A 22,812-nucleotide genomic window follows, 5' to 3' on the forward strand; every position below is an offset into this window, starting at 1 on the left:
TAGATATAACTTCTTCCCTTGATTTTCATAACAGCACACACTCGTGCTGTATTCTTTATTTATGTCTAGTTGCTACTTCTGATTTTGGTTTATGTCATCATCTGCTTTAATGGCTTTCCATGATACCTAGCATACATTGTAAACTCTGTAGTCTGGCCCTAACCTCTCCAGCTTCATCCCTTGACATTCTCTTCCTTCCACTCTGCATTCTAGATAGTTAACTTATTTTTTGTTCCAGTTTCTAGAGTGCATTGTTCTTTCTCTTAACTTCCAAGACTTCCTGCATATTGTTTCTCCAGTCTGAAATGTTGTCCCTGCCCACTTTAGAACCCAAATCATCCTTTACTTGCTTGACATTGATTTACATGTACTTTCCTTCCTAAGTAGCTTAGTGACTCTAAATTAGATTAGATTTCCATATGTTGTCCTGTAGTATCCTGTCCTTTTAGTATAATACTCATTAAATTTTATTGCATTATATATATTAGATGCTTTATTTTCTGTAAGTTGTAGTGACCCGATTTTGTTTAGTTCACCATTATATCTTTATCAGTGGAAGAATAAAATTACATATTTTCTTTAATGAGTCTTGCTCATTTACATTCAAGAGACATCACCATTTCTTCATTAAGAATTTTTTTTTTCAATTATTAAGCCAGTGAATTTTCAAGTTCAGTCCAAATGTTTCTACAGGATACCTTGTTTAAAACAATAGTTTGCACAAAAACTGGAGAGTTCCAGGTGTGCTATAGGACTTTGGAGGGCAGGGACTTTTCCTCTTTCTTTAGCACTGCATAGATTTTTGAATGGAATAAATTGAACTTAAACGGGACAGAGAAATGTATTGATTCTAGAAATTACTTAACATTGCTGCTCTTTACATCTCAACTAAGAAGGTTCTAGTCTCTCACATTGACTAGCCTTATAACTATGACTCCTTGTTTTGGCCTCAGTTTCCTCATTCATAAAATTCTGATTCTGCAAGGTAGGTTAGTCAAACACTGAAAGCTATACTCCATCAAGTTACTTACTAATATTATATATTCTACCTTTCAAAAGTATTTGGTCTCTGAACTGTGATTTTATAAATACATATTTTTAAAGATACTCATCTCTGAATGCCACAAAATTATGTAAATGCTATTCTTTATGGAAATTAAAAAGTTTTCTTTGCATGTTTTAATTTCATAGTTTTATTACCCTGGTATTTTAAATTATTTTAGTTATTGTTTTCAGTTAGGGACCAGAAAATGTGAAAGACCTGATTAAAAAGGAAAAAAAAATTTACTGAATTTATCTCACCTTACATTAAAAAAACAAAATTGTTATTTAGTGTTTATTTAGTTTTGAAGAGAGACAGAATGTAAGCAGGGGAGGGGCAGAGAGAGAGAGAGAGGAAGACAGAATCCGAAGCAGGCTCCAAGCTCTGAGCTGTTGGTACAGAGTCCAACACAGGGCTCGAACCTACAAACTGTAAGATCATGACTTGAGTCAAAGTCAGATGCTTAACTGACTGAGCCACCCAGGTGCCCCTTACCCTACATTTAAAAAAAGCCTTAGTCATGGATTTGGAATATTTGTGATGGTTTTGCACAAATAATATTTTAAATACTCTTATTCCAAATTTACGGATTTCATACAAATGTTATATTTTCCTTACTACAGTGTAAAATCTCTTATTAAAATAAAATGTTGGGGCACCTGGGTAGTTCAGTTGGTTAAGTGTCTGACTCTTGATTTTGGTTCAGGTCATGATCTCATGGTCCATGAGTTCAATCCCCATGTCCGGCTTTGGGCATGAGCAGAGTCTGCTTGGTGTTCTCTTTCCTCCCTTTCTCTTTGCCCTTCCCCTGCTCATACACACACACACACACACACACACACACACACACACTCTCTCTCTCTCTCTCTCTCTCTCTCACTCTCTCAAAAATAAATAAATAAATAAATTAATTAATTAAAAGATTAACTACATTTATGTACAAATCAAGTATTCTTCCTTTCATATTTATTTGTTTTCTAGATTGTAGGTAGCAAAGGTTGTTTTCACGTTAAGGTACAGAGTCTCCCTTGAATTGCTGGCAGACGTGGGTAAGGAGAACAGCACAGTGTATATCGGTTCTCACCAGCAGTGGTGATTTCTGCCAGCAGTTCTCATCCTTTCACCCATAAAATAAGCATAAAATTGACCTAACATTGCCAGATCGGATCTGGTATCTGGAAAGTAATCCTCAGGGAATAGAAAATTTCAGTCTTTGTGCATAAATTTAAGATAGGTTATGATAGTTTTTATCAGAGCCATTTTTTTTCTTCCTTTGCAGTACTCGTGAAAAGTTGTTACAGAGATGTGTCAGATATGGCATAAATCTAACAACACAGGCAGTATCTAAGTTAATCCATTTCAAAATATGGATTTATGTTACAATAAATTTTTGAGTGCTGATGTGTAAATTTCATTTAATGAAAAGACGATATTTTCAAATGAATAAACAAGTAGATGCTGTTTTCATGAATTCACTTGTTCATTCTCTCTGTGAAAGAACAGATTATACAGAAAGAAAGCAGTATAATGGGGGATGAGAAAAAGGGAGTTAGTAAAATATACTTGGGTAAATGCTGTGAACAGGGGCAAACCATTATCTGTACAAGATAAATGTTCTAGTTTTAAGACATAAATGTAAAAAATTTATCAAACACATTTTCATAAATGACAGCTATAAAATTGAGATTGTTCAAAGGGATATTGTAAATACTCACATTGAAACTCTTTAACTCTGTTAATTATAAGAAAGAACTATTTTACATTTCTGTATAATTGATTTGCTTATATGGCCATTAGTGTATTACATTTATCAAAGTAATAACTTTATATTTCATGAAGATTCCATCATATAACTTTCATTTTATGAGATTCAAATCTTAATAACTGCCATTTTGGTAAAACTAACTCACACGTGTATATTTTCCAATGTAACACTTACACCTAAGTATTTTCCAACATAATCTTCCATGTCTTGAGTATTTGTAGGTGTCCTATAATGCATGTCACATTCATTTTAGAAATGTATACACTTTGTTTTACATGAAGGGATGATCATTTAATTTACCTTTGTGAATTTATAATGCATTATTTTTATATAAGATGATTAAATCTTGATGATTTTAAATGATTTCTTATTTATATTGACTTATGTAGAAACCTTTTATTCTTTAGTAAGTAAAAGGTTAATTATAGAAAGTATGCTTTCTTTTTAATTTAAAACAATTGAAAAACATTCTTTTGAACTTAGTAAGTAATACAGCAAGAGGAGGTAGCTCATGCTAAAAATATTGCTAGGTAATTATTGAGTTTTAGAATTAAAATCTTGAAATTATATATTCTATAATATATAGAAATATAATATATAGAAATTCTATATAATATAGAAATTTGGACTATATTTTTATAAAAGCAACATGAAATAGTGGAAAAAATGGAATAGAACTGTAATTTTTTATTCTGAGAGCATAAAGTGATATCTTTGGTCTACTGAGTCTTTTTGCTTGGAGTGAAGTTCAAATCCTGTTGTGTCAGTGGTACATGTTATTTACATTATCTTGAGCTTTCAAAGGCTTTTTCAGAAGTAATATTATCCATTGTACACTGTCCTTGGAAAGCACATCTATAGGTATTCAGAAGTTTTTTTTTTTTTTGACAGAATTAAAAAGCACATGACCAAAATGTTTATTAGTGCTAATTAAAAGGGCTTATTTTTAATATACTAAGTAGAAAAGAAATATTGAGAGAAACAATGAAAATGAAAAGCCAGTGGGAATATTTATCAAATAACATTGGTTTTTATATATGAATAAGTATATAAAATATATTGGAAAAACTTCTCTAAAAGCCCTGCAGATATCAATTATATTTTAAGTAAGCTTGATACCTACCAATTTATATCTATTATTTTAAAAAAGGCTTTATAGAGTTGCAAATATGGAATCTTAAAAGTGAATTTTGATATAAAGCATGCATTAATAGGTGTTCTTAAATATTTAGGATTTTAAATGGAAATTTAAGGTGGGTCTAATTTCTAAGAACTATAATATATTTGATTACATATTTAACACATTTATATTTTTGTTTTCAAATTAAAGGTAATGTGTTCAGTGTAGTTAAATCTGAAAATTCATATTTCAGAATCTTTAAAGTATATAAATAAAAAAGTAAGTTATGGAAATGGTTTTTAATAATCTAAGTTACCAGTTTTATTTGTTACTGTTCCTAAAGGTCATTTAAAGATCAAAATACTTTATTTTTAACCTCATCAACTGTAATATGTAAAGAAAAATTAAAAAATCATTTTAAAAGTAGCTTTGACAATTTTAAGATAGTTTTATAAGAATGTTGGTGTAAATGTGTTCTCTGGCCTCTGTTTAACGATGTGTGTCAATTATTTACAGATCCGGTGGTATTGTGGAAATTCCCAGAGGACTTTGGCGACCAGGTTGGAACCACATAATTGTTTTAAACCGTTTAAAATTGTAGTACTATGATTATTACTACTGTTAATGCAACAACTACTCTAGCATATGAATTACTATAAGTATTTTCTCTTGACCAACTGTAAGAAAAAGAAGCCATGTGTTCAGAATGTATATGGAAAATCTTCTTTTTTTTTTTTTTATGAAATTTATTGTCAAATTGGTTTGGAAAATCTTTTAAAGTTACCAAGTAGATGGGTGATGAAGAAGCCCTTGTATTAAAACTAATAGGAACTGAATGTTTATAATTTCAACATATTTTTACACTCTTTTGATTTCTCTATGGAATATATTTGGAAACATTTAAAATTTTTTTCCGTTAAAAAAACCTGACAATACCATACTTTGTTGAATACCCTTCTATTATTTCTGTCTACTTGAAGTAAGTAGTAACAGGTATAAATCCGTTATTTAGTTCTCTGCTTGTTACAGTAATCTCTGAATCATTTACGTATATAAGTTAAATTCTTATTTTTTACTTTTACATAATTCTTTCTTAATAAAAATGACTCTTAAAAGAAAATGAGAGAATTCAGAATGAATTTAATTCATTTGTACTTAAAAATTTTTTTTAATGTTTATTTTTGGGAGAGAGAGAGAGAGAGAGAGAGAACATGAGTGGGGGGAGGGACAGAGAGAGAAGAAAACACAGAATCTGAAGCAGGCTCCAGGCTCTGAGCTGTCCACACAGAGTCTGACATGGGGCTGGAACTCACGAACTGTGAGATCATGACTTGAGCTGAAGTCGGACACTTAACCAACTGAGCCACTCAGGTGCCCCTATTCCATTTTTATTTTAAATTACAGTCTTTTATAGTTCCTTAAGTATTTAGTCTGACCAAAATTATGCATTATTTTGACATGATCTATGTAAATAGAAATTTTTTAAAATTTATATTATAGATTTATCATTTTGAAATGAATTATATAATACATGGTTAAATACCAGTTTATTTTTATTTTTTTTTTAACGTTTATTTATTTTTGAGACAGAGAGAGACAGAGCATGAACAGGGGAGGGTCAGAGAGAGAGGGAGACACAGAATCCGAAACAGGCTCCAGGCTCTGAGCTGTCAGCACAGAGCCCGACGTGGGGCTCGAACTCACAGACCGCGAGATCATGACCTGAGCTGAAGTCGGACGCTTAACTGACTGAGCCACCCAGGCACCCCCCAATTTTAACTTTTATAGAAATCGGCACTTTTCTGGAACTCTGCTTAGCAGATTCATTTATTTATTTTTTTTGTCTGCAGAACAGTGGGATAAAACGATCTCATCACTTAAAATTATAAAATGATATTAGTATGAGCTTACTCATAAGTTCACAGATATGATTCTTACAGTTCTCATAATTTATAAAAATGAAAGCTGATAAAAATATTGTTTAAAGCAATTCATCCAGAAATAAGTATACAGAAAAATATTTGTTTAGAGAAGTTTATTCAGAAATAAGTATATAGAAAGGTGATTTTGATATGTGGAAGGATAGCTTTCTGCATGTGAAAATCTTTGGGTAAGACTAGGAAATTACACTGAAAAAAAATCAGTAAATGGGCATGTTAATATTAATTCAATAATGCAGCTCTTGACTATTTTCCACATAAAAAGAGGGGTATGCTCTCTTAATTTGATTTAGCTCTTTAGAGAAAGACTAGATTTATAAATATCTTAAGTATGCAGAAGTCCCGATAGTGAAGACATGATCTGGACATATGACATATAATTGGGTTTGTTCCCAAGTAATGTATAGTTAGATTAGAGCCTTCCTGACTCAGTTTAGCATTTTGAAATACTGTTCTTTTGGTCTTCTTGATTCTTTCTTGTGCACTGACCCAAGAACAGACCTCCTGTTCAGGTCACATCTTGTTTTTTATTTTCTTCCTCTTAAACTGCCCCTGAGAATTCCTAGGAGACCTGAAGACTCCTCACCTTGGGTTCACATGAAGGCAGTCATGTATTTGTCGAGTTCAGCTGCAGTAAGTTGTTCAGTGAGAGCAACTGTTGCTGTCCCTCTTTGTGACTGGCTGGTGGTTAGTAATTTTTTACTTGGGGTTTAAATGTTGCTTTGTTCCCCAAGTTTGTGAGGTTAGTGGAACATTAGTAAGCCCTTGCACACTTCAAAAGCAGTTAACCAGGTAATGGTGATGAACATCCAGAATTCCAATTCACAGCAGTTACACACTTTTTTGAAGGTTAGATCTGAAAGGAGCTTTAGATACCATTTTGTTTAACCACTTTATATCCAAAGGAGCCAAACTTTATGTAGGAATCTAGCCAAGGACCTTGAAGAGTGGTTTTGTTATATGCTTTTTGGTGAATATTCTGAATACTACAGATGGTTGAGGTACTCTGTATATTTCTCATTCTTACTGCTTACTATTGTCATATACTGTCTGCTTCTTGCTAAATAGCCTTTTCACTGGATCTGAGATATGCTTCAGTAATAATAATAATTAAAAAGCTCTTTATTTAGCTCTTAATATGTATTGGGCAGTATACAGTGTGCCTTAGGTACATAATTCATTTTATCTTCAAATTCACCTAGTACTGCTAGGAGATAGTAATCATCCTCCAAATTGAGGCTTAAGAAACTTGCTTGAGGTCACACTGTTTATCAGAGGCAGAGCTATGATTTGAAGGCAAGTTTGTCTGATTCAAAATTATGTGCTGTTAGCAATTAAACTATATTCTTTCTGTTTGGAATGCTGACCCAAATCCTACCCACCTATTTTATTTTAACTCTTTTGAAAATACTTGCGGCGCAGTTGGTTAAGCCTCCGACTCTTAATCTCGGCTCAGGTCATGATCTCACGGTTCACGAGTTAAAACCCCACATCTGGCTCTGCACTGATGGTGCAGAGCCTGCTTGGGATTCTGATTCTGCTTCTCTCTGCTCCTACCCGACTTGTGCACGCGCGCGCTCTCTCTCTCTCTCTCTCTCTCAAAATAAACTTAAAAAATAATTTATCATAACAGTTTCCCCCCCTCAGTATCATTATAATTTGAAATCAGGGTGTTATTGAATCTAAAGAGATAATATCAATTCATTATCCTTTGGTTCTTCTACATAGACTTGTTGGTTCGTCATAGGTATTGGTTTATTACCTGCTCCTCGAGTGTATTTTCCTTCTTTAGTTGGTGGAGGAGCCAGTGGGACCTCAAAATTACATTTCAGGAATTTTGATTTTTTTGTGGTGGGAGGTACAGTGCAGAATTTTGTAGAGGGAAGTAGGAGATGAAACTGTAAATGTGGCTGGGTTTTGGTAACATTAATGGCCTTGTTAAAGAGTTGGTCCTTGAGAGGAACTTGAGGAGAGTGTAACATAACAAAATAAGTAGGTTAGGAAGATTAGTCTGGAAGAGGTTTCTGAATGGATTGGTTGTGGGAGAAACCAGAAACAGGGAAATTAGTTCTTGTAGTATTTCAGCTGAGGGCATCTGAGGGATCTGAAAGAGTTGGTTACATTAGGAGTGAACATGAAGATGAGTGTAAGGGGGGAGAGTGAGGGGTGTTCTGGGGGGCATGGGGTAGAGAGGAACAGTGATGAGAGGACGAAACTTGACTTTTGACACTCCAGGAAATGTTGAATTACCTCTAGTCTGAGTGATGGAAGGGGACTTTGGGGATTGGAGAAGAATGGAGAAGTGTTTACAGCCAGGGGAAGTACGAAGCTGTGACCAGTTTGAGGATTGCTAAACAGATTGAACTGATGTCCAATTTGTGTTTTGCAAATACATTGAGGGCTCTGGCTGAGAAGATTAATGCAGAAGACGCCCATCCATGCCACTGGTACTTGCAGTATCTCTTCATACATCTGGGAGAGGTTCAGGCTTCTGTATAAAAGGAGTAATTTTGTTTGTTTTTGCTGCTATCAAGATACTCTCTCCTTTGCCCTTAGTTCTCTGTTGTTCACTTTTATGCTTAATGGCTTGAGGCTGTTTTGCAGAATACTTGATCCCCCCTACTCTCTGCTTGTCATTTTCAGGGTGCACATTTCTATAGCTCATACCATGCCCTCTTTGGACATTGTTAGTCTATGTTTCTTGTAGGAGAGGAGTCAGTCTTTGTGAGAAAAACACACTTTTAGGGGAGAGTCAGAAATAAAATCTTATAAATGCTGAAATCAAACAGGTTTGTGTTTAAATAGTGGCTCTATATTTATAGGTTGTGAGAAGTGTTGCTTTGGGCAGGGACTTAATCTCTCTTAATTGCTCATTTGCAAAATGGGACTAATTTTACTGATCTGACAGAATTATGATAAGAATGAAATGATCTGAAGTCTGTAAAGGACTCAGCAGCATGCCTGCCATGTAGAAAACACTCCGTAAGTGTGAACTAATAGTTTTGTTAAAATACTGCAAAGCCACAAATGTTTATTAATTTATGATGAGGCATAGATAAAACTGCTTTATGTAGACTGTCATTTAAAATTTTTTTTAACATTTATTTATTTTTAAGAGACAGAGACAGAGCGCGAGCCGGGGAGGGGCAGAGAGAGAGACACAGAGAGGGAGACACAGAATCCAAAGCAGGCTCCAGGCTCTGAGCTGTCGGCACAGAGTCCTAAGTGGGGCTTGAACTCCTGAGCTGTGAGATCATGACCTGAGCTGAAGTGGAATGCTTAACTGACTGAGCCACCCAGGCACTCCTGTAGACTGTGATTTTTATAAGTGAATAACAAGTTTGAGAATTTCACTGCTTTATAGACCTTCAGGAAGATTTATAATTTAATAGCATAAAAGACACTAATATTTAAAAATTCTTCTCTGATGTGTGCTTTCTGACTTTCTGAAATTTCTGTCCCATTAGTTGATGACCACAGTGGGTATTTGCTGTTTAACTGGCAAAAGTTTGTTACCCTTTAGTTATTTTTATGAAAATCTTAAACTCTGTGTAAGATTTCCTTTTTTTTTTCAGGGTGGCTATCAGCAGAAGTCATAGGACCATGGAGCCATGATCTTTTAGTAATGGCCAAGGCATCAGAAATCATTAAGACCTTTTGCTCAGTCTTTAGATAGGAAAGAAGATTAGGAAGAGTTGACCCTAGGGTCATACTTCTTATTTACCTTCAGTCTTGCAGTGCTTTTCCTATTTTCACACAAACTGCAGGTCATTATGCTCCTGGGCCATTTCACATGCCTCAGATGACCTTTTCCTGTTTCTCTGATGTACCTTCTCCATAATGCAACTGAAGTGTTTTATCTTCTGTGATATTTTGTGGCATTCCTCTTTTTGTGTTCTCGACTCAGTTTTGTATTACTGTGCCTGCTGTGTTACCTGAGTAACGTGAGTTACCTGGAGTACTTGTTTTTGTAGGTCTTATTTCAGTGAATGCTCTCACTTAAGCTTCTTTCCCAGGCCAAAGACTTTATGTATTAATTTTTTACTTCTCTTTCCCTCACCCAATTTCTGTTGCCAATCTGTCATCAAATCTTATTGTTTGTGGCTCGTTTATGTCTCCTAAATCTCTCCACTTCTCTTTATTTCTAGGGTCCTGTCCTTAATTCCCATATTCCCAACTCTTCTTTCTGTTTTTGTCCCTATTTAATTTATTCTCCACAGTGAAGCTAGAATGATCTAAAAGACAGTGGAATGATCTCTCTAAAAAACAAATACTCTACTCCTATCGCTAACTGTCATTGGTTCCTTACAATGTGCCAGGCAGTTTCTAGGTACTTTGCCTGTATTTGCTCATTGAATCTGAATAATGCCCCTGTGAAGTGAAGGGACTACTATAATTCCCATTTTACAGATGAAGAAACGGAACCACAAAATACTTAATTTACCCAGTGAAAGCCACACAACTCTTAAGTAGTAGAGCCATTATTTCAAGCCCGACACTGATGCCAGAGCCAACTCCCCTTTGACATCTTCAAGATAAGGTTCAACTTAACACCATCAAGTTTTCTTGTTTCGAGTCCTTTGTTTACATCTTTAGCCTCCTATATTTCTGTCTCCCTTTCCATTTTCTATTTAAAAAGTGGTCTGTATTTTGTATTGGACATTAGTTTCCCTTCTGTACCATTTATTTGCATTCTTTGAACATGTGAGTCTTTCTGTCTGAAATGCTAATCTCCTACTTGTACTCTCTTTTGCCCGTCTTTCTGGTCTTGGCTTAGAGGTCATTTCCTTCAAGAAGGCTTTTCTTTATGTCACAGGTCTGGATTGAATGTACCTCCTGGGACTTCCCTTGTCATTTTATGCTTTCCGTATTATAGCACTTATTATATCTGTCGTCTTCCTTACTTTCTACTTACCCATTAGACTAAATGTATTTGAGACTACTATTAAAGAATAATTTTTAAAAGAAAATGTAATCATGACTCTAATACAGATTTAACATTTTATTTTGAAGTTTTTTAAAACTCATTAATTGATTGAAGGTATGAACAAAATGCTGTATATTATTCAGTAGGATATAGACAAATTAGGAATGCTGTAATAAATGTACAAATAGACATAAAAGTGGCTTTATCCACATGGGGAAAGGTGAGGGAGGAGGGAAATCAGTTGTCCTTCTGTGAGACATGTCTGTGGTTAAATATTATTCTATGAGGCATGTCTGTGGATAAATATTATTTGTATTGCTATCATTTATTTACAATTTAGAGTTGTAAAATAGCTTCAAGACAATGAAAGGCCCAGAGCCCCTAGAAGAGTGTGTCAGGCAATGGCTTGTTTCCCATTGAAAGCAACCAGTAATCTTTTGGTCCATTTCAATTTTTCACAAATTTTTCGTATAGTCTTACTCTTCCTCTTGCAAGCATAGTAATTTCAAAGAAAGATTATTCTACATAACAAAATAAATCATGTCCCTAAAGGTTTGGCCTGATTATTTGCATGAGTGCAGCAAGAGTGTTAATTTAGGCTACAGGCCTCCGTGAACTTACATACTTCAAACTGTGCAGTGTAGAACAATTGCTGAGTGTACAAAGTTAACCTTTTTCCTAAAGTTTTCATAGAAGATTTCAGATCAGACTTTTAAAAGCCCCTGTTACTTGCTATCCCAAAGCTAGGGAAACTAAGTCCAAGCAAATATCTTTCCCAGATTTTACATGTACTCCCTAAAAATTTGGTAAATTCTTCTCTTCTCAAGATTCGCAAAATTTGTTAAGGTTCCTGGTGTGTGAGGAAGGGACTTTCTTTAACACCTGTCAATTTGGATCCGGTAGCCAGGCATTAGGACACTTTTTCTGGGAGGACTTGGTAGGCTCCATAAGTACAGGTAACCTTTGTTCCTTCAGAGTGCCTTTGCATGGCTGATTAAACAAGCATCTTTCTCAAAAATGACACTTTTAAGGTCTTGGTAGTGCAGTCAATGTTCCAGTAATATACTGGTGGAAAGAAAGATTTATTGAATTTATGAAAGAAAACAACATTGCTGTGGAAAAATGAAGGAACTTAGTAAGAAATTCTGAACTTGGGGAGGGAGAGAATCAGTGAGAATAAGATGTAACTTAAACATATTTCAGTTTGTAGTAGCAGAGTTTACTAAATTTTTGTAGGCTATAGACTGTAGGAAGAGGAGGAAGGGCTTCCTTAAGTGTCTAGAAAATAGATCATTAAACAGCATTCGTAATATTTTAAACAATAAAATTGCCCTCGTTATTATTCAGTACAATTCAATTAATTATTGTTTTGCTGGATTTTGCCTAAACAGTCTCATGGAAGTTTCTGCTTCTTGACTAAAGCAAGTCTTGGAAGTCCTGCTCCAGTCCACTGGAATAGCCTGAAAGTTACCTAATGATGTCAGCTCAAAGACCTGTATATCAGAGACTATTCTTTGAAGTGTCAGTAGTTTGAAATGCCTGATACAACCTTTTTCCAAGGTTCCGAGACTGACCTATTTGTTAAAAACACAAACTCTGGCCTGTAGCTTACAGCAGAGCCTTAAGGCAAGCATCAGAAATAAAACTAAACTATCTGTAAATGATAGAGGGTTAATCATAATGTATTACTGATAATTTTCGAATGTAAAAGGTTGGGGGTGATGGGCATAAGATAGACAAGATAAAAAGTACAGCATAGGGAATATAGTTCATGATATTGTCATAACGTTGTATGGTGACACCTGCTAATTGCACTGATCATGGTGAGCAGTGCATAATATATCGAACTGTTAATTCACTGTGTTGTATACCTGAAACTAATATAACATTGTATGTCAACTATACTTTGATTTAAAAAAAAAACCCAAAACAAATGTGAAAGGTCTGGTGAGATTTCATAATAAAAATAAAATATGGAAAAGAAAATTTGGTTGTTTCTATTATATGAAAATTGAAGATAATAAAGCCAATCAAAAAGGTTTTAGAGAAAATAAAAGAAGAAATTAGCCTGTTTTCAAAGGAGTTAAAGTTATATCTGATGTATAAAGGTAGCTGAACAAAATTTGTATAGAGAAAAAATCTTGAGATACAGCATACAATAATCCTGAGACATAATATAGCAAGAATGTACCAAGAATATCAAGTAAAGAGATTTAGGATGTCTGAAGTAGGGCCTAGAAAAATGTATTTTTGTAAAACTTCATGGGTAAGTCTGATGTGCATACCTAGTTGAGGACTACTGGCCTAGAAGATGCCAGTATATAGAATAAAGTAGTAAAAGTTATGGCCAAGTAAGTGTTTAAAGTAATAACTGAAATTATAACTGGCAATATTATATTATTGTCTAATATAATTGAGCAAAGTATTGCCAGCACTCTAATAAGTATAGGAAAGCCTAACAGAGCTATTTCATAAGAGATTTGATTGTTGTTTTTCTGGAGAGGAAAACACATTATGGATAGCAAGGACATTGGTGTATCTTTAGGGACTTCCCATAAAGCATGTGATTTCTCAGATATTCATATTCATAAAATTTACATATGCAAATTCAACATAGTGCAGGCTAAGCATCTCTTCTGATTTTCCAGTGTTTTTTTGTGCAACCCTTATTGTAACCAAATTATTTCTAGCATCTCATTTTATAATAGAAAAGATCTCTGTGGTTTTCAAAGAACCTCTAGGAAGTCTCCAAATAGTTTTAGTTATAAAAACATATCCTGGAAAGTTTTAAATTTTTTTCATATTCAGAGTCTGAGTTTGGGAAGGCAAAATTTAAAAAGCTGTTAGAAGATTTGAATGTTTGAATAAGATGGGATCCAAGAAGCTACACTTGGTTATTTGTTAAATCAAAGTGACAGGGGCGCCTGGGTGGCGCAGTTGGTTAAGCGTCCGGCTTCAGCCAGGTCACGATCTCGCGGTCCGTGAGTTCGAGCCCCGCGTCAGGCCCTGGGCTGATGGCTCGGAGCCTGGAGCCTGTTTCCGATTCTGTGTCTCCCTCTCTCTCTGCCCCTCCCCCATTCATGCTCTGTCTCTCTCTGTCCCAAAAATAAATAAAAACGTTGAAAAAAAATTAAAAAAATCAAAGTGACAGTAAAATATCTAAAATAAATATGGTCAGGAATACTATTGAATAGCTATTTCATAAATGAATTTTTGTACTTTTTCTCCCCTTAACTAATAAAAGACATAGTGAACTCATTATTAAGTGCAGAAAGTATTCTGTTACAACACAGAATTTTGGCTGTCTTGGAGGCACAAAGAGGTGAGAATAACCTTTTACATTGTAGGCAAAGACATTAGTAATCCAAGGAAGCAAACCCATCAAGGTTGAGTGGATTTTAATAATTACCATAACTTCTTTTCAGAGTCAGGTGTTACCAAACAAGACAGACAAAAGTCACATTTTGAGTTTTATGTAATTGTGGCCTCTCATGTTTCAGAACAACTGACACTTTAAGACATATCTCAGAGATCTGCAGGGCCAAACTAATTTCATCATCATCATGACCATTATTTTTATGTTGTTTTAACATGTAGCACATCTCAGATTGCTGTCCTCAAATCAATTCCTATATTTGTTAAAAATTTATCTGCTTTAGTTTCTAATGTGGTTTCAGTATTCAATATTCAGTAATATGTTATTATGTAATAATATATAATAAATATTATATAGAGTAGCTCTTTACCATCCTCAGTAAGTTCCAAGAATATAGGAGGTAAAAAAGCCCAAGAAGTGCTGTTTCAGGACAAAACTATTTTTGAAAAAAAAGCATATACACAGTTGTATTTATCGGAAACTGTTGTTCCTAGTGTAGTCTCTTTTTTTGTTGTTAATGTTTATTTTTGAGAGAGAGAGGGAGAGAGAGAGAGAGAGAGAGAGAGAGACAGAACATGAGTGGGGGAGGGGCAGAGAGAGAGAGGGAGACACAGAATCCAAAGCAGACTCTAGGCTCTGAGCTGTCAGCATAGAACCTGACTTGGGGCTCGAACCCACGAACAGCGAGGTCCTGACATGAGCTGAAATGGGACACTCAACTGACTGAGCCACCCAGGCACTCCTCTCGTGTAGTCTTAAATACTCATTAATGATAACTTTTAACCTAAGTAATTCCTATTTCACAGAAAAAGAAAAACTCTGAGGGGTGGATAACTGAGAACTTTATGGCATACACAAACATGTTAGCAGACTATCAGACCTCATGAATACCCATAATACAACTTTCTGAAACCACACACATTCCATGTACATCTTTGTAAAGTGGGGAAAATGAGCACATTTGTTAACATGGCCCGAAGCATAACTATTTCATAGCATACAAAAATGAGAACATTACAGACTTAAATTACGCTTAGTAATCCAATATTTTTATACTCTTTCTTAGGAATTATCTGGGCATCCAATAATTATACATTAATTAACTCAATAGCAGTTTAATATTTTGGTAACCTAAAGATTTGGGAAATTCTGTTTAAGCAGATATATAACAAAATATAATTAGTGTTGAAATAAGTTTACCAAAATAATGATTCAATGTAGTCGAATAGAAATTTGCATTTTTTATAATAGAAATTTGCATGTCTATAACCTTAAACATTATATCATGTTAGCTTATTTGTTCAGTACACCTGCATGAGTTTAGGGAAGAAAAGCCCAGGGAGAATAAATGTATGCTTGTATTATATTTAACATTGATAAATAAAAGACAGCTATATATATTAAACCAAATGATAAACCTAGATAAGTGTGCTAAAGATTGACCTTACTCATGTGAATTTGAATTCTTTAAGAAATTTTTTTTGACACCTAGCCCACTTGAAGTTTTAGAAGTTTAGTTTTCTTATTTTATAGGACTTTTGGGGATATTCACTTTATGTACATATCTCTATAAACCATTCAGAACAGAGATCCTTTTTAAAAACTTTTTTAAAAGACTTTATTTTTGAGAGGAGATTATGATTCACAACAAAATTGAGAGGAAGATACAGCAATTTCCCATATGCCTCCTGCTCCCCCACATGTATAGCCTCTTCCATTATCAGCATCACTCACCAGATTGATGCCTTCTATGCCATACCAAGGATGGACATACATAGAATTATCATAATGACCCAAAGTCTGTAGTTTTCCTTAGGGTCCACTCTTGGTGTCGTACATTCTGTGGGCTTGAACAAATGTCTAATGACGTGTATTCATCATTATAATATCATACAGCTATTGTCACTACCCAAAAAATTCTCTGTGCTCTGTTCATCTCTCCCTGCCATCCCCACCCCTAGCAACCACTCATCTTTTTATTTTTTCCATAGTTTTGCATTTCCCAGAAGGTCATATAGTTGGAGTCATAAAATATGTAACCTTTTCAGATTGGCTTCTTTCACTTAGTAATTTGCATTTAAACTTCCTCCATGTCTTTTTATTGCTTGATAGCTCATTTCTTTCAAGTGTTGAATAATTTTCCATTGTCTGTATGTACCACAGTTTTCCATTCACCTACTGCAGGACATCTTGGTTGTTTCCAAGTTTTGACAATGATGAATAAAACTGCAACAAACATCTGTGCAGGAGTTTCTTTAATTTATGAGACTTTGTAATCTAGTTTATTGAAACTCCCTAGAGATAAGGATATGATTCAGTAACTTAATAAGAGGACAGCCTTTCTGAATTATAGGCATAATAGATTCACAAACACCAAAAATTTGGGTTTTTTTTTTTTAGGTATACTATATATAGTGAACAGATAATAGAGATATGTAGGGAGTTGAAGGTGAAAAGTAATGCTATATTTTGCAAGGCCTTTTTAGTTGTTTTTGGGTCTACTCTTAAAAGAAATGAAAAATTTTGCCAAATACTGAATAAATGAACGTAACCTAGGCGATTAACACGTAGCAAAAGCTGTCTTGAAGTTATCTATATAATACATTTTTGTTTGTTTTGCAAGGTACTGGTCTGGCTGCATAAGGTTGTAAACAAAAGATGTATAGTCCTTACCTTCCAGGAAGCTTTCCTTCCAGGGAAAGGAAGATCAGGCTAAGAGTCAAAAGTGAACTATCATTCTGTCTTCTACTAGACAGTAGAAGACTGACTTGAATGTATGACTTGAAGGAAATAATTCTTTCTCTCTGAATTTCAGTTTTTCCCTGCATTCATGGGAATGCAGGAGCAAATCGTTGTTTGTTGTTTTTACAGTATTCACTTCTACATATAATTGAAACAGAAGGCTAGGTGTAATAAATGCCCTGAAAATTACTAACAATGTAATGTAGAAAGTCTGTGAAGGAAGACATTACACACTTAAAGAAGCCAAGAGTTTAGTGGTTAGTAAGGAAGAGGAGATAGTAAGTTTAGACTAATTCTCCCAGTGGTGGCAATATGTAGTATACTTTTTGTAGCTTTTGATTAAAAGGCTTGAGGAGGGAAGACCATGTTTACATAAAATAGCAAGAAGCCATTTTAAAAGGAAAGATTAAAGATAGAAGCTAGGAGTTGATTGTTTTTATAGCAAGAATTAGCAGAGATGGCAAGATGACAGATACTACTTGCGTATACACTATGCGTTATTTTTTTCTAATACTAGACGAATAAGGATAACTATAAGAAGTTCCCAGCTCGGAAAGACCTCACAGTCCAGTAGGAGAGACAAAATTAAATTGATCATGAAGCATACTGTATTGTGCTAGGATACTAATACACAGGCTGTAAGTATGAGAATGCATCACAACTCCAAGTGGAAAGTTTAGCTTTGGGCAGTGGTGATAAAGTGTGCTTTCCTCTTTAAAAAAGGTGGAAAAAATGCAGGACAGATGGCAGGGGCTGGTTTGGAAAAATACAATATTCTAGGAATACTCAGTGTCAGGAATGTTGAAAGCACCTTTGTTTCTTATATCTTATTTACTGTCGTTCCTACACTGCCATGAGTTGAGGAAAAAGGAGTAATGGGATGCAAGAAAGGGAAGTTTATCCTGTATATTTTGCGTAGGTCCTGTCTACAATATTGCCTTTTGCTTTACCAAGATTTATTGTTAGCTGGAACATATAGAACAATGACAGTTAAACTGGTATGCTGGAAGAGTGTGAATTTTCATTGATTATTTTTGGGATTGAAGGTTGTCAGAGACCAGCTTTTAGGGTCCCACTGAAGAGAAGGCAGTTTACAGGTCTCTAAGCTGGCAGTAGAAGGATGTTTAGGAAGAGAATATAGTTGTGGCATCAGTTTCATGTTCTGATTGTATTCTGAGATTCCTTTTGAGATGCTGATAGTTAGGAGGAGTGCATGGTGGGTGATCTTTAAGCCTTATTCCTTGACCACTGAGTATTTTCCTTAATGTGGTCATCTTTTAAAGGATGACTGGAAGACACTACTATATACATATATATGTGTGTGTGTGTGTGTGTGTGTGTGTGTGTGTGTGTGTGTGTGTGTGTGTGTGTGTATGTATATATGTATAGTTAGGGTAACTGAGTATGGCACCCTAGTATATTGGAAGACACAATAATGAATGTCATGATTTGATATTAGAGTAGAGTGATAGCATGAGACTTTAGAATTTTATTTCTTGCGTTAAATTAGAAGACTTGTATATACATTTTTATGGTATAGATTGGAGTTTGAATTTTGTCAGTTCTATGCCTTGTTCCATGAAACAAGTATCCTCTGCAATGGATGACATGATAGTTACTTCACAGGATTCAGTGCAGGGTTTAAGGTCTGTATGAAGCCCTTGGGTGGGCATTCAGCAAATGAGAGGACATGATCAAATTTTCTTCATACCATGTCCCTGGCTTTCCCAGGTCCCATTTCTTATTTTTGCGTGTGGCAGTTCTGTTTTTACTGCCCATTTCCATTCTTTTTTTTCTTTCATTGTGTCCAATTTTACTTACTCTTAAATCTTAGCTTGAAAATTAATTCTTCTTTGAAGGCTCTCCTGACCTCCAAAGCAGCCTGTCCGCACATCCATAGCTTCTTGGGTATACCTCTATATTCTACAGTTATATTTCCTTTTTGAATGTGTCTATCTCCGTGTGTGTGTGTGTGTGTGTGTGTGTGTGTGTGTGTGTGTGTGTATTTTAAGTTTCAAGGGCCAGAATCTTCTCATTTTTCAATTCTAACATCTAGCACAGTGGCTGGTTCATAATATGAATGAATGGCTTTTGAATGACTAGATAAATGAGTGATAGACCAAGGGAAGTTGAATAATCTCATGATAGGTTATCTTAACCTTAGAAAAATAGGAACAAGATAATTAAGAGAAATGGATTTAAGAATAGTATGGAATATTAAATTTAGACAGATTTCACACTGATGTTATATAACAGAGATTCATCAAACTATGAATGGAAAGATGTGGCTTAGCAGAGGGGTTAGTCATGAAAATTTAGCAGCTCCATGACGATTTGTTCATGATGAATACCTGACTTGTGTGCTCCTTCTCTCTCTTTTTTAACCTTTCTAGAGAAGGTTAAAAAAAATTAAAATTCAAAAAAAAAAATTGAAATTCAGCATATGTTGACAACATAGTATGTGCTTCCATGCTAGGTGATAAAAATGCATTTAGAAATGCTTTGAGAAAAGTGCACATATTACATGATAATTCTAAATTACAACAGTAATAAAAATTCCATAAAGCAAATCTTGGGAGGAATTGTCTGGAAACAGTTTGAATGACAGTTCTAAGAGTGAAGAGTAGTGAGAAACTATATATTATACAATAACAGAAAAACATATTAAATTATAACCCTTCAGCTGTATTTTCATAGGTCTTTTACAACTGCAGGTAGCCAGCCAGTTAGCAGGTCCCAAAACAAATATACTCAGCACCATATACAATTTTCTTTTCATGTTCAGTGATGTCTCATTTTTAGTCTGCATGGTTTAGGAAGAATGCCTGTTCTTTATTAAAAAATTTTTTTACACATCTATCAAAGAAGAAACACAGCTGACCCTTGAACAACATGGGTTTGAACTGCACAGGTCCATTTATATGGAGATTATTTTCAGTAAGGTTCAGCACTGTAAATGTATTTTCTCTTTCTTCTGTTTTTTATAACATTTTCTTTTCTCTAGCTTATGTTATTGTAATATACAGTATGTACATCATAAGTAATATATAGTAATGTACATCATACACTATAAGTATAGTATATACACGTATATATTACAGGTAATATAAAGTATATAATGCATATGACATGCAAAATATGTGTTAACTGACTGTTTATGTTGTCAGTAAGTCTTCCAGTCAATAATAGGTTATTAGTAGTTAAGTTTTGAGGGAGTAAAAAGTTATATGTGGATTTTCTACTATATGGGAGTTCAGTGCCCCTAACCCCTGCATTGTTCAAGGGTCAACTGTATTTCTTCTTTTAATGATTTTAAAAGGATTTGGTCAGAACAAATAAAGTCTTTTATGATTTGAAATTGAAGTAGATTGGTAGCTGGACATTCTATAATTTTGTTTCTTGCATCAGTTATAAAGAAGATGTAAATTATTTGAAAATAATATATTAGATCTGAATATATTCATAATAAATGTTTAAATGCAGATATTTAAAAATTAGAATTTTTTTTTTGCTTGTTTGGACTTGATTATGTCATTTTTAACTATTCAGTTGATCACATCAGACACACAAGAAATAATTGCATTCTATACCAACTATTGTTTTTCTAAATGGGAAGGATGAAATGTCTTATACCAATTTTTGGTGTGTGATGGCTACTTTTTAACTGCCCTTATAAGTGTATGTATTATATATGGACACATATTTCTAAGGTAAATTGATTCCTTAATTTTTAATTAAGTAAAATTTTGGTAAGAGATATGATTGACATAAGAGAATTATATGATGCTTGCATACTTTGTTTCACAGTTCAGTATTTTATCGGTGATCTAACTAACCCTGAAATATCAATTACTTCTATTTAATTTGTGTTTTAGATACAGCATTAGCTTTTTTGTACATTCTTTTGTCTAAAGAAGAAGCAGAATAAAACATTATAAATAACTGGCAAGCATGGAGGAAGTACCTAAAATTAAATTTAAGAAAATCACCATAATTATGTCTTTCTCTCTATCCATCTTTCTTTATATACACATGATTGTTTCTTTTGTAGATGCAGTATTAGAATGCTTGAGGCCACATGAGATCACATTCTTACTTTACCTGCATATTATCTTCTATTTTCCACTGTTAAAGTTTTAACATTTTATTGCAAACAGAGAAACTAATTTGGAAAAATGCAAGCGATATTTTAGAAATTTGCTTAATAGCTGAAGTATTTATTAGCAAACGGCAAGCTAGCAAGCTTGCAAAGCTAGCAAACTCCTATTGAAAAGAGTATTTCTGCATACATTTTAGATAATAACATTTGAGCCCCTGAAAAAATGACTTTATTTTTCTGCTTAAAGGTGCATAAGTTTTATTTTAATGAGCTCTTTAGAGGTGAGGTTTTTATATTTATTTTTATGGCAGTGTTAATTATTATATTCTAATTATGCAAATGATTCAGACCCATTTTGGCACATCAGGCATTACTGGGCAGCCTACAGAAATGAAAAAATAATAGATGATGCAGATTGAAAAAGGTAAATGTGGTTTCACAGAAAATTACTTTTTATTGTGGCAAAAGTAAATCTGGAATTAGTTCTATAAGGGGTCTTGAATCTTTGAGAGAACAGTTGAGAAATAATTTTTTCAAAGTGACATAACATAGGCTGAGGAATCAGAAGTAATTCTTCCAAAGTCAGGAGAGGAAAACAGTATATAAATATTATATAATATTTAAATATAAAATAATTTTATTTATTATGGAAATAAATATTCTAAAATAAATCATATAGAAATCTAATAATATTTAAATATAAGATACAAGAAACATGAAAGTCTGCCAGTTCAAAATGTTACATTTCAAATTTTCTTAATTTTTAGTTGAAAAAGAAGTTAAGATTAGTTAACTGTGAAACAAAATATGGGAACAAAAGTAACATAGTTTCAGATGTTACTTGAGGGAAAAATTAAAATTTTTCAAAATTGACATAAAGTCAATATTAATTCACATGGAATATGTTACTTTGAAATAATCTTGCTTTTTATAACTGTATACTGCTTTAAAAAATAGCTTTGGGGAAATTTCTTTTTTATGAATTGGCATCAGTTGAGTGAGGCTTGTAGGTTACAAGAATCCGTAACAAACCGTAAGTTGCCACCTTACCTTTTTGTTCGGTTATTTCCATTTTCCCTCCCCATTTCAGTACATTATTAACAGATGATAAGCTCTTTGAAAGTAGTATTCCCAGGTTGTTTACTAATGTTTAAAATTTAAGCCCAAAATACGATTCTAAGTAGATATAAAAAGCATTTTACTACTAAAATTTTGAAGTTTAAGACATATTCTCTACTAGCTGAAAGTGTTGAACTTGATCAACATATGGTACTGGCTAGCCTCATCCCCACCAGTTCTTTTGTTATCTTGTTATTGTTGTAAGGCTTAATGACAGTTGTAAGCCATAGTTGTGGATGTGGGGGTTAGTCCACCCTGGGGAGAAGAGGAGGAAACAGCAGTGTGGATTATGGAAATATGGATTGATCTAAAAAGAGACCTCTTGTAAAAGAATGGGCTCAAAGAAAAGCTAGGAAAAACTGATGAAAAGATGATGGAATATGATGTGAAAATGATCATTTGAAATCTTTCCTTTCATTCCCAGCTGCTATGTTTGGGAGAAAAGGAATGCATTTGTATGTTAAGGGAGAGCTAAAAGAGGCCAGATGAATAGTATTATTTATTAGATATATTTTCATTTTGGGTAAGATAAATTATGTGCATTTTAATAGACTTTGCATATGTTAGGCTTTTTAAATCTTAAAGACATAATGTTAAGTATAATATTTCATAGAAATGTTTCAAGTAGTACACAACACTTGGTTAATGTTTGGTTTTTTAAATAGATCTAATTTCAAAAATT

General features: G+C 33.9%; 1 protein-coding gene across 3 annotated transcripts in view; it reads left to right on the forward strand.

The window, feature by feature from the left end:
* Positions 1-22,812, forward strand: part of DENND1B (DENN domain containing 1B) — a 268,631-nt gene that overhangs the window by 72,792 nt on the left and 173,027 nt on the right. For all 3 annotated transcript variants that reach the window (XM_086694708.1, XM_086694709.1, XM_025921071.2), the window contains exon 3: positions 4,444-4,487. In XM_086694708.1, the coding sequence (XP_086550834.1) occupies positions 4,444-4,487 (44 nt within the window). The remainder of the gene's footprint in view (positions 1-4,443; positions 4,488-22,812) is intronic.

This window comes from Puma concolor, chromosome E4, assembly GCF_028749965.1.
Source record: "Puma concolor isolate L17-30 chromosome E4, mPumCon1.1.hap2, whole genome shotgun sequence".
Classification (NCBI taxonomy): domain Eukaryota; kingdom Metazoa; phylum Chordata; class Mammalia; order Carnivora; family Felidae; genus Puma; species Puma concolor.